We start from the raw sequence: 13617 nt of genomic DNA on the forward strand, positions 1-13617 counted from the left end.
CGTATTAAGATTACCCCTGAAAAGAGGGGGATGAAACTTTCAAACATGCTCGCATCACTCAGTTAATCAGTTTACTAAGCAATAACCGCAAAGAATGACATTCCAAATATAGTCTTGAATGAGACAATTTCAATCCATTTATTTGCAGGACATTAAACTTGACCCCCCACACAAAAAGAAATAAAAAAGTAACCCCTCAATTAAGTAAAATTACCTCAGTCTTACAATGAAGTATTGTGACCTTCACATTATGACTTTGCCTAAATAATATGCATACTGCATACACAATGCCGATACAGAAAGAAGCTCAGAAATTTCTGTAACTTAAGTTAGGCTCTATATAACATGTGGATGTGCATGAACAAATATCCAGTACATAAACGCTACAGAAGAAAATATCCACTCTGGATCAAGAACTTGTGCTGCAAAACCTCATACATGGTAAGAGATACAACGCAGATACTATGGCCTTGAGAATATGTCATTAGCATAATTATAGCAAAGCTCATCTGAAGTAAACAGAGACCAGTGGGATGTCAATATCATTATCATCGTCATCCTCACAAGCAACAACGACATCCAAGTGGCGGCGATAAGGAGGAATTTCTACCTTCGCCACTTCTGTGGCAAGGTCCACAACCTTCTTGTCCATCCTTTCTCTGTGGCGAGGGAACATACTATTGAAAAGCAAGCAACTTCCACAAGAGATACTGTAAGCATTCAGACCCTTGTCCTTAAGCCACTGTATAAGTTCATTGAGGGTAGGGTTGCCCTTCAAGACCCATTGGTCCCAAACAGTCCAGCTCATGTCACGATGCTTGAAAACCTTTGGAGGGACTGGTTCAGCCATGGAAAACAGAGGCAATGCCAGATTAGCGAATGTATTTCGGTAGTCCTCCAGCTTATGCTCTCCATCCAAAGCCTTGTACAGCTCCAAGCACACCAAACCAGTGGCCATAGCAGTTGAGGTTGCAATAGCAGGAATGATCCTTCCGGCAATAAACTTGGCCTTCAATTTATCAACTTCAGGAATGCTGTAGTTCCTTGCTCTCATATTGGCAAGAGCAGCTATGAGGTCCATATGGTAGTTTGTGTCATCATCCTGCATCAGTGTTGGAAAATAAGAGGTGATCTCCGTAAGTGAGTTAAGTCCCAGTCAAAGATTATGGAAAAAGCTAACAAAATTCCGTTCTCTCTAGTTTCTCTTTATCCAGTAAAATGGGGCGGGGTATGCCAGAGCAGAAATGCAAAAATTAGAGATCAAAACAGACGGATAAGATCAAATGCAGAACACCCACTCCACACTGCAATCACATCTTCTTCCTTATGGTTAATTCATTTTATACTTCGGGTACAACAACTGAATTTTATATTGACATGGGATTACAGAAAATAGTCTCTTTTTATTAAGTCATCTTACCTTAATCCTTAAAACCAACATTCAATCCAACAGTCACCAGTTACGCAATCATCAAAAATAAAATGAAAATTTACCTTCTCAAACTGGATTGGCTTCATCCTGAAATCCGGCAACAAATTGCTGCGAATGTGCTCCAACTTACTGATAAGTTCATCAATGACCGCTCCATCATCTATAGAAGAAGAGGAAAGGCTAGTAGCCTTATCATCTGTAACAATCTTGGCATCTTTTTTTGGCTGAAAGTCGGGGACCCTGACTTTATCAACAGCCTCTGCCAGTATCTTAGGATGTTTTGCCCAATCAGGGATGGGGATCCCAAATGTTTCAGCTCGTAATATAGATGCAGACATAATAAAGTGCAGATGTGAAGGATCGGAAGATGAAAATTGCAAGGGACGAGGAAATCTCTTTGGGGCTGACCAGAATGGAGCCCCAGTACTGGTTGCAGCATCTTCAGGGAATGTATATGTCAGCTGCTTCACACGGTTGGTATAGTAGTCTTCAAACCTGTTTACGAAAACCAAGAGTTAGAGATGATGCATAAAACTATACAAACAGCATTTAATTAGCAAGAGATACATACTTAAGCCTAGCCCAAGCAACACAGTCCTCAAATGTCTTGCATCTTTCCTTTTCAAGGCATTCAAGAACACGTTCCAAAGTGTCCCTAGCCTGAGCATCACCAGCATTCCTCATAGATGAAGTGTATTCACTAGGGTTTGAAAGATATGCATTCACTTCGGCTGGAGTTTTCTCAAGTAGTCCCTCAAATTCAGAGCGAGCCCAAGTCAGACAATGGTCAATGTTGTGTGGAAAAGAATGCACTGTGCACATAGGTGCTTGCTTCTCAGGTGGATCTCGTGAAGCGCCATAATTTTCAGTAAGATGAGGAATGACCATCTGTGTGTTGCATTTGGCACCCAAAGTTCCTGATTCAAGGAGAGGCTTCTGGAAATACAAGCATCTCTGATCTACATACAATCTAGCATTCACATTATCCAGTGCATTGACTACAATACTTAGATTTTCCCAAAAAGTGTCATCAAACACATTTTCAGTTTCAGAACCAACACGATTCTGCAAGGCTTCAACACGGAACTGTGGATTTATTGCTAAGGCAGCAGCAGCAGCAACAGTGGACTTAGCCTGCCCAATGTTCCAATCACGGAACAAAAATTGCCTACTGAGATTACTTTTCTCAATAACATCATCATCAGTAACTGTAAGCTTCCCTTGGCTACCACAAGAAACACCCATCAAAGCCAAATTCTTCAAGAATTCACATCCAAGAGCACCAGATCCAACAATGAATGTTTTAGCATCTTCGAGCTTCTTCTGGAGTTTCCATCCGAAAACAGAAATTTGAGCATCATAGCGACAATTTCTTGGAGCAAAATCAGAGAGATCCAAGGGCTCGGTAGGAAGTGATTCAACTGAATCAAAGTAGAAGAACTACAAAGAAAAAAAACATAAATATGAATAAAATAAATACATAAAGTTACAACACATCGAAAATGCAAATTTAGCAAAAAAAGAATGGGGCCAGTAATAACCTGAAAAAGAGGGTGGAACTTTCCAGAGCAAGCCTTCATGACTTCCTGTCCAACAATACCACCAAACATAGCAGCCATAGGATTCAGTACAGCCCTAGCCCCAAAGGCAAATTGGCGTAGAAGTTTAGGATTGATGTCTTCCAGCCTGCCATCACCTAAGCCCTCATTAATTCTACTAGCTAAGGATATTAACTTCTGTGCATCATCTTCAGAACCAGGACTAGGAAATCGCCCTAACTCACACACAAGTTTGTCTAAAGCTTGAAATGCCAAATGCAGCAGAGGTGGACGGTCAAACTTTGAAAAATCACTCAAAAGAAAGTCACCCGGATCACTAAGTGCTTCTCTCAAAGGCTTAAAATGCAGAAGCTTTGGCTGTTTGACTTGTGTCACAATCCCCCCCTTCTGGTACACACCAAAATTTGTGGTGTCCTCCTCAAGAGTGAATGAATAGGGCCTAGCATTTTTAATTTTTCTTGGCTTTCCATCATTTAGTTCTGGCATCCCATGAATTTCAGAGAACACAACAAGATCACCATCCTGAAACTCCAGTCTTTCATCATCCACACATGATACAAGAGCAGGGTTGTCATTGCTGATTGAAGCAATTATACCAGTGTGTGGTTCCTCACCATCCACATCAACAACAGTAAACTCAGGTCCAAAGTCACAAAACACATTGCCAAAAAGGCCCCTAACTTCAGCTTTAATGAAAGCAATAGAGGGTTGATGACTGTGGCAGTAATCATTGAACTCGATAGCTTTGTCCAAACTGATATCAGTAAATACAACAGCCTAAAGAAAAGAAAAATAGACCAAGCTAATTATAATATAGCAAGAGCAAGAAACCATAAATTGCCGTTTTTAATTCTAAAGATGTCTAACACAATATCAACAAACAAACATCATCAACAGACAAGGGACTTTCATCTAGTAAATATATCTGATGGAACTATAGAAGTCAACATTCCTGATTTTTTACACAATTCATCAAGTCATACAAAGAAATATTTATATTCTATTTTATTTTATTTTCTCAACAGTAGTTCGATACATATATGGAATTATGGACAACATAGGTATGGAAGTACCTGGAAGTCAGAAAGCTGTCCCTTTGTCAGTTTAGTTGTCAAAGTTGTAACAAGCACTGCATTATTCAGTTCTTGCAACTTTTGCACACTAGCAAGCGCTCTGTTTTTCCCAACATCATCTTCAGAGAAAAGAAAATTGCCGGATAAATCCCATAGCTCCACTGTTCCTTCATCATGCAAGGTGACAGACTTGACACCAGCAAGGATAAGATTCTTTGCTGTAAATTATTTAAAAAAGACAAGTGAAAAAGGGGAAAAAAAAATGTTTCAATTGTCATGATCAAGAAAGTCTCAAGCCAGAATTGGAGGATTACAAACACAAGATACAAGAAACTATATGATCCTAGGTCCTCAGTTCATGGGTAATATCATATACAGTGATATGTTGACATTCACGTCATTATAGTCTCTTTGAGGCATTTGATCTACCAAATGGCAGCTAGTCAATCTCAAGCAAGAGTCAGAAGACCAACTCGTATATATTCTATTTGGGATTATCAAAGCTGTAAAACTCCATTTACACATAAAAGGTAACATTTGAAACTAACACCAAAATGCTAAATCTGTAGACCATGTCAAGAATGAGAACCAGAACAGGTATGGGAGGAAGAAGTTATAAGTTTCAAGAAAAGAAGTACTAAGCTGGTCCCTTGTCTAGGATAAATATTACAAATCCACAAAGTCACAAACCTTTCAACTTACAATCTAGTTACATAAATATTCAAAATCATGTGACATTATCAGGTATGTTCACAATTGCAAGACAACAAGATGTGACACGGAGTAAACAACGCAGAACCAGAGCTGATTATTACCGATGCCAAAGAGATAAATATAGGATCTCGCTACAAAGCATACACGGAAGATGGACATTGAGAATCTAAGACTACTTACTTGAAATTACATAACTACAGAAATACTCATTTCAATTTTCAATACTATTACTAGAATACATTACAATTCAGAAGTATGCAGCATTTTCTCAGGGATGATCATTTTACTTACTCCCTAGCCAGTCTAGCTCAAAAATAGCATTTATTCAAAAGATGAATTTATGATCATAATGATCATGAGCTAACAAATTTTCAAAAACCGCAAAATCAAACTAGTAGCAACATAATTACAATCAAACAAACGTAAACATCATAACAACAAAAACATCACAATAATAATTGTACCGATTTCAGCTCCGAGGCCTTGCATCCCTGAAACAAGAACATTGGAGGCAAAAAGGCGCCTCATAGTCTCACGCCCATACACAGCTAGCTGCCTACTATGCAGATCCTCATCGATTTCCTGCGGATTACCATCGCCCATAGCCATGGTGATCGTAACTTCGGTATCGTTCTCAACTGTAAACCTACTACCAGAATTCGAGTTATTCGACGTCGTCGTTTCAACGGAATTCGAAGCGGAGGCGGATCCTTCGATGCGAGACTTTTTAAAAGACGAAGAAGAAGTTGTTGTACCGTCAACTACCTCACCTTCACCAGCAGCTCTCTTCCTTGGAAGCATATAGAGCAAACAACTGGTCAAAAATCGCCGTCCACGAACCATCGGAAAAGTCAACAAAAACAATATTAATTCAAATAATAATAACGTCAGATATGACGACGATTTAGCTCTACTACAACAATTTCTGATGATCGGTGCCAAAATTAAAACCCCTAACCCTAATTTACACCAAAAAAACCTCATTTCTGATGATTATATCAACAGTTAAGATTAGATTCGATTCGATTCGAATTCAAACAAAACAAGCAATAAAAAGATGAAATTATACGAAAATCAAAGAAAAAGCGAAGAACAACATACCTATATCTCCGAGAATGCCGACGAAGGAAGATTGGAATCGCATCGAAGGTTAGAGAGAGAAAACGAATTGTTGTTTATTCTGTTTATAATGGTAGCTGGAGTACTGAAGAAGAAGTTAGATAGAGAAGAAGAGTGAGAGAGAAAGAGTGAGTGTAATGGGAAAAGGGTAAAATGGACAATTAAGAAAATTAGGGTTTAAGAGTGAAAAAAAACAGACAAAAGAAACCCCATTTTCTGAGGGGCTCACTCCATTTCTTTGGTTTCTCTCTCCTGCAACACCAACATCATCATCACCAAAGGAGAGAGAATATGAGCGTGTTTGGTACCAAGATGCGAGACGACAGTAGTTACTAGATAAAGTCAGCTTTCCCACTGAGCGACGTCGTTTTCTATCTTCTTTCTTTTCCTTTGTTTTCTATTTCGGGTATCTTTTGTACTGGGCAGGGTTTCATTTTGTACAAGGCCCAATTTAGAATTTTTTGTAGGTTTTATACGGACCATCAGATTTTTTTTTTTTTTGACAACTTCATCAAAATTATTGAAATGGATTATTACAGTAATGTACTCTGTGTACTTTCTTCTTTTCCTTAAAGTTTGATTTTGATACTCTGTATTTGACTAGTATTAGTCAACATACAATTTTAAAACGTTAGATATACCATAATACCAGTATATGAAAAGTCAAATTTTTTGTTAATATGAGTTCAGATTCATGAGACAAATTTAAATTATTGTACCTTTCTTATAAGTTTTTGAACATCTCGACCTTTGAAATTTAAATATAGATTCATCCAATACTTTGCATAGAAAGAAACACCAAGCATAACAATTAACAACTCAACATGTAACTGGTAATCACGGATAAGTTTAATTTAGGTATGTGTAATTGTGTACACTAGATTCGGGTCTGTTCTCTTCAGATTATTTTCAGTTCACTTCAGTTCTTAATTTCCTTATTTCATAAAATATTCAGTTCAGTTCAGTTAAGCTCATTTCAGTCAATCAAAACAGGCCCGAAGTTAAATCTAGTCTAGTGTATCAATCAAGAGAACATTGGATAGTTTTTAAATGGAACTACAAAAAGGTTCTAGGACCACGCAATATCTACCCTACTCCTGGAGTACCGTGAGCATGATACTCCAGGGTCAAACGACGTCGTTCTTTTATCTATCCCTACCTTCTTCTCTGTTTTCCCCTTTTTCTTCTTGCTATACTTTGTTTTCTGTATTTTTTTTTTCAATTTTTGTGAATTTCTTCTTCCCTGTTTTCCTCTTTTTCTCTTTTTCTTCCTGCTATTCTTTTCTTCCTCTATTTTCTTTCAATTTATGTGAATTCAATCAATTTTTATCTTTCAATTGCAATTCCTTAAAATTAAAAATAGCACTAATTTAAAATAGAATAACTGAAGATATGGTTTATTTAAATATCACATGCTGAAAACAAAATAACAAAAGACTTTAAATAGAATAACATCAATTTGTGTACAAAGTAACACAAAGTTTAACCTAAAATAACACATAACTTGATAACTGAATAACTTAAACTTCTATTGAAAATAACATAAGATATTAAACAAAATAACAACTTAACTCAAAGGTTAAGTAGAATAATAGAGGATACATTAAAATAACAAGACAACACAAAGTTAGGATTTCATTAAAACAACACATGATAAAAATAAAATAACATTAGGCTTAAAACAAAATATCATCATTTATGAAACAAATTAAAAAAAAATGGTGTTTTAGAAAAACGTTAAATAATTTTGCCAAAACAAATCTACTTTCAAAGACTAAAACAGCACATGATGATTAACCCAAAATAACATTAGATTTTAAGTAGAATAACATTATATATTAAGCAAAATAACATCATTTTAAAGAATAATATTAACAAAAATAAACACATTTTAGAAATATAGATCTGACTTCACAATCAAAATAACATAATATATAATGCTGAATAGCATAAGCCTAGAAACAAAATTGATCAAAATAACAAGAACTTATCTATAATTTTTGTTTTTAAATATGCAATTCTTTCATCTAGTTTTTCATTATCATTTAATTGGTTTACAATTGTACAATTGCAAAATAATTTATAAATAAAATTAAACAAATACTTACTTCCCTTGATATGCATTTCGGTAATTTAAGTTGTTTTTAGACATGATCTTGAAGTTGAATTTGGCCTTTAATGGACAAGAAATTTGCAAGACTAGTTCAAATGGAGAGTGAAAGTGAAAGTAGTGGAGTAGAAATGAAATGAAATGATTTGATTTTTTTTTTTTCATCCACCTTTCTTTTATATATGGAGTTAGTTTCATGTTATTTGCTTTTCCTAAGTTGTTTTTTTCCTCAAATTAGCCTTGCATGCTTTAATTTCGTTAACTGGGTTTTAATCCCATATATTAGATTGGGCTGGGCTCTGGAGTATAATACTAGGTACTCCAGGAGTACCTAATACTAATTGCTAGGTTCATAGTCGATAGACAAGAGGAGTAATTAAACGTGAAATGAAACATGTTTGTTGGTAAACTCACATGGGAGTGTTTAGCAACTTTTAAGTGTATTATAAAACCAAATAACGGAAAGTATTATACAAACTAGAACGTGACAATGTGGATTAAGCAGCAAATTTATCGCAGACACATCCATCGTTGAACTACAATCTTCCATGTGTTCATCAACTTCGATGCTAATTATTTTTTATTTTTTTTAAACAACATTTCTCTCGGTAAATAGAGAAGTCAATACAATGATTTCCAAGGTTGCAGTCATGCACTCATGCGAGCCAACTCTAGCTAATCAGTAGAGTGGTAGTACAATGGGAGAGCTCAACTTCTCAAGGACTTAAGGAGGTACATACAGCAACACAGTAGGTTAAGTTAAACAGCCAAATGCGGCCTGTAAAATAACAAGCCTGGAAGAAGACCGGTAAATTTCATATTGCTGTATAGATTTGATGAGCTCAGAAAACTATAAGGTCTACTGAACAAAAATATGGTAATGACAAACATTCTGCCCAAGGTCCAAACAAACATGTCGTGATAGTGGGACTCAAAAATGGTGCAAAGACATGGGAACTTCACCAACCCACCTTTCCTGGTTTACCTCAAGAGAGAGTGGGGTGGTCGAAAAGGTGAAAAGGTCCCTATAAGCCAAATAACTAATGAAAGAATACTTTAATTAAACAATAACACTCTTTGGGGACCCTTGCGTTTGATACAAAACAAGCATAAAAGAGAATCAAAGCCAAAAGTCACATTGATCATCCAACATGCAGGGTCATCAAGGTACACGATTCCCTTTTTTTCCCCTCTTTCTATAATCTTATATATCTTATATGAGAAAAACAGAATCAGCAACCATAAAAAACGATGGGCTCAAACGAAGAAATGATGTGATATCTCAGCATCATGTTCAAATTATATGTGTAACACGAGTGACGATGATGCTATTAACAAGAAATCTATGTCCTACACTGACAGCAGACTGTTATAAAGTGGAGCGGCCAGAACAAAAATATAATTTTCATTCACCATTGAGGAATACAAACTTGCATTACATCCATGAGGGGATGTAACTATGCAAACAGCCACATTTTTACATGCAGTTTTGCAAAATAAATGTAGAAACTAAATTATCATGGTAGATTGTACTTTCACCTGTTGTTTATGGTACTAATGCTGTTAGGCCGCAGCAGTAAAGAGAGTATTTCAGAAAATTGAGGTCGCTTTGAAGGGCAATTGTTCCAGCACTTCATCATGAGAGATTTCAAGACTTGAGGGCATTCTTTAGGAATTTCAGGTCTAAGGCCACAAGCAGCAATTCCAACAGCTGCCTGGACAGGTGAGTATGCAGAGTAGGCAGCCTCACCAGTCACCATTTCCCAAATTATCATTCCAAAACTGTATACATTACTCATCCATGTCTCACTAACGCTTTCAGGATCAGCTGCAATGATCTTAACAAAAAACACATGAACAAAATTAGAGTCATAGACTAGCACAGAGTTGAACAAAGTCAAGTGATGGCCAAATATGCATAAAAGTTTCATTCAACTGGAATAGTAATCCAACCAAACCAACTGGAAAAGAACAACGAAATTAGTGGAAGATAGATTCAGTAGTCAATTATCATAATTAAACTGGAAAAGGGGAATTAAGCTCTTTTTCAACAATAAGGGCAATAACCATCAAAGTAGAAAAATGTGGTGCTACTGCATAATTACACTAGGAAAATTGTGTTTTACCAAGGCAGATAAAGGTTAACAAACATTAAAAGCACTATAATGCAGAAAAATAAAGACATGTTCTGCATGCTCATAAAAGTAATAATATTTGAAAAGACATAAAGCCATCCTTTAACAAAAAAAGACAGATGCTACTTACAATGACTCAATATAACAAATCCACCATTCACACGTTGAGAGCCTTAATTAGATATACAGTAAATGAACAAGAAATTTCAAAGAATTTTAGAAAAAGTTTGGATAACAGAAGCTCATAGTTGATCTTATAGTGTATAATCTTTATTAGGAAAGCAAAAAAAACACTTATAATCTAATTCACTGCCCGGTGGCTGAGTGGCATAGCAGCTTATTTATCCGAATGCATAATTACTGAAGGAAGGAAGAAGGATAACCAAAATATTGACTATCATGGCAGCTTATTTATCCGAATGCAAACTCAGTTTTTCATTTATTACCATGGATTGAGGTATATTGATTATCGAATGCATAATTACCAAAGACTTCAACAAATCAGTATTTATAATCAGCACACGTTGCCCATAATCATCATAAACACAATTAAGTGGCTGAGGTACTAATTTAAAAAAGGAATTGAGGGAAAAAGATTTCACCTGGAACTTTTCGTTGATTTAATCATTTACTATGTGCAAAAACATAAAGTTATGATGAACCGAAATTCACAAATCATACGGAAAAGTCACTAAAAAACAAAAGGACATGTTATGCTACCTTATAACACTTTAGAACAAAATCCACCAATACATATTCTTAATTACTACAAAGAGAAACCAATAATAGTTGTGGTCACGGGAAATGGTGGGTTTCAGCAGTAATATGACACCACCTTATCAGATGCAGTGCAGTAAACGCTACAAAGTATTTATGACCTTGGCTAAGTAGCAATAGCAGGGAGAAACTAACAGCTTATCTAAAAATCAATAAGTTGAAATAACACACATTTGTTAACAAGGCTAGATGATATAAAGTCCATAACATATGCTGGCAATGAGAAAATACCTCAGGAGCAAGCCACCGGTAACCATCAGTCTCATATTCCATGGCCTCACCAATGCTCTTGCACGCAGTGACTATTCCCACGTCCCCCAAATAAGCACTGCCCTGGCGGTCCAATAAGATCCTTTGGGAATTCAGGTCCCGGTAAGCAACACCGTGATCATTCATAAACTTTAAACCTTCTGCAACATCAACAGCAATCCTCATTATATCCTTGATTTGAAGCTTCTTGTGCTTTAACATTAAGTCATGAACTGATCCCCCTTCCATAAATCTAGTGACAACACAAAGCCCATGATTCTCGTCTACACATACACCATAAAACGGCACAACATTCTTATGCCCACAAGTCATAAGCTCTAATAAATTTTTCCGGAGCTCAAAGTCATATGCATTCCCCTTATCACATCCTTTTAGCTTTTCAATAGCAACCTTCTTACCCTTATAAACCCCCTTAAAAGAGCTCGTTCCAATCTGATCACCAAACTCAACACTCTCCGTATTCAACAACCATTTCCCAATCTCATCCCCACCTGCCCTCACAGTCTGCCATTCATCAACCGATACCACAATTGAAGAAGTCGACAAAGGCATCGAAAGCTCAATATTCTCACTCGAACACTCAACACTATTCCTATAACTATGATCCCCAAACTCCTCCTCTATCTCCCCAAAATCCCTCCCTCTACCATTCTCCTCTTGACACCCACAAAGCCCAAATGGGAGCTTCCTATTACTAATTTTCGGCTTCTTAGAAGCCGCCTTCAACGCATTCTCAATACGAGTCTTGAAACTCTTCTCCTGCCCACTCTGCACTAAAACATGAAGTATCCCTAAAGTAGAATTCTTCCTCTCAAAGATCTGTATCTTCTTACAACACATTGAACCATTCTCTAAAGCTCCCGACACCGCCGGCCACGAGATCGATGAATTACAAGCAAATGTAATCTTATAAACAACCCCTTGAACTTCATTCTCAGAAATTTCTTGAATTATTACAGCAGGTTGATCCTCACTACATGCTTGCTCAATCAATCGTATATGAACAAACACATCTTTCATATCAAACCCAGCTTGAGCATAACTGTTTTAATCACCCCCATTAAATTAAAAACTTCTACAATTTCTCAAAAACAAAATAACAAAAAATTCACATCAAATTTAGCAACAAACACAAAGTATTTACCTCAATGGCATTGAATCATAATGCTTGCGAATATTAGAAACGAGCTTTTCGGGCAGTTGGCTGCCCGGATAAAGCTGAGTAAGACTACGAACAACACTGCCCCAAACAATCTTACGGTGACCGTCGATTTTGGAAGGAGGTGGGTCACGTGCCGAGTCAAGATTCAGTGAGTTCTTCAACGAGACGATCGCTTCAGAAACGTTTCGACTGAGTCGTTGAAATCGCTTTTGCATCGCCGACGAAGAAGGGTCTTTCGCCGCCGTAGAAGCTTCTGGAGACCCCTCCGATCTGTCGTTGGACCGCATTAACACCTGCTCAACGGTGTCCTCTTCTGTGCTCGTTCTACTCGACCAGCACTCCAACGCCGCCGCCATTTCTCTCTCCTCTCGCCGGAAAATGTCGCCGGAGTTTTCGAGAGAAGTTTAGTTAAGATACTCTTTTTCTGAAGTTATTTTGAAGTTCGACGTTTTTTTTTTTTTTTTTTTTTTTTTTGAGCTGCAAATCTTCAGACAGTGGGAAGAGGAGCAGGGGAAGGAGAGAGAGAGAGTGAGAAGAAAGTGTGACTTTTTTTTTTTTTTTTTGAATAAAAAATTAATGAAGTATTTGTATTTGGAGCATTAATTAGAGAGCTGAGGAAAGGGATGATGGTACTGATGATACGGAGTATTGATAAATAATGTGATGAAGTTGTGGATTTATTGATGGCGAAGTTAGCGATTATATTCATGGGATGTTCATGAATGAAGTATTTGTTATTTGTTAATCGTTATGTGCTTTGTTTTGTTTGTGTTGAACATCATGACTTCATGAAGAACTTGTAGAGGTGGGGTGTGTTACGTTTGATATGAAATATATATTTATGTTGAAATTGATTGAATTGAGCTGAAATAAAAAATTAATAATTGAGAAGATAAGTAAAAATTAGGATCTACGTATAGTTTTGCTAAACTTATTTCAATATATCGAATTTAACAAAGGTTTGGCTAATCATAAGGATATCGCATCAGACTCGATATCATATTCGGTGCTATATATATAATTAGAATCATAGATACATGTGTTGCTGAATTGAGTAAATAAAAATCGATTAAGGAGGGGTCTAACTCTATAGACATGAGAAAGGTGCTCCAAAATGTACATTTTGTGCATGAATTTTCATGTGGCTAGGTGTGTATCATACATGACTAGCCAATTACGCATGTGTTCGCTTAACAAACTAAAGCCTTATTTGGTACGCAATTTAGTTTTAAGACATGAAATCATATACCCATAGACACATTTTGT

General features: G+C 36.6%; 2 protein-coding genes across 2 annotated transcripts; both read right to left on the bottom strand.

Moving 5' to 3' along the window:
- Nucleotides 1-177: 177 nt before the first annotated feature.
- Nucleotides 178-6199, bottom strand: LOC145616631 (ubiquitin-activating enzyme E1 1-like). Its single transcript, XM_081671388.1, has 7 exons — nucleotides 5880-6199; nucleotides 5243-5592; nucleotides 4065-4282; nucleotides 2974-3768; nucleotides 2004-2872; nucleotides 1495-1927; nucleotides 178-1102 (listed from the first exon to the last, which is right to left on the bottom strand). The coding sequence occupies exons 2-7, from the start codon at nucleotides 5577-5579 to the stop codon at nucleotides 506-508; spliced, it is 3249 nt and encodes a 1082-aa protein (XP_081527514.1). The 5' UTR covers nucleotides 5580-5592; nucleotides 5880-6199; the 3' UTR covers nucleotides 178-505.
- Nucleotides 6200-9401: 3202 nt separating this feature from the next.
- On the bottom strand, nucleotides 9402-13043 carry LOC145618096 (uncharacterized). The gene is made up of 3 exons (XM_081672885.1): nucleotides 12334-13043; nucleotides 11151-12231; nucleotides 9402-9845 (listed from the first exon to the last, which is right to left on the bottom strand). The coding sequence occupies exons 1-3, from the start codon at nucleotides 12705-12707 to the stop codon at nucleotides 9543-9545; spliced, it is 1758 nt and encodes a 585-aa protein (XP_081529011.1). The 5' UTR covers nucleotides 12708-13043; the 3' UTR covers nucleotides 9402-9542.
- Nucleotides 13044-13617: the final 574 nt, after the last annotated feature.

This window comes from Chenopodium album, chromosome 26 (assembly GCF_948465745.1).
Source record: "Chenopodium album chromosome 26, dcCheAlbu1.1, whole genome shotgun sequence".
NCBI classification, from domain to species: Eukaryota; Viridiplantae; Streptophyta; class Magnoliopsida; order Caryophyllales; family Amaranthaceae; genus Chenopodium; species Chenopodium album.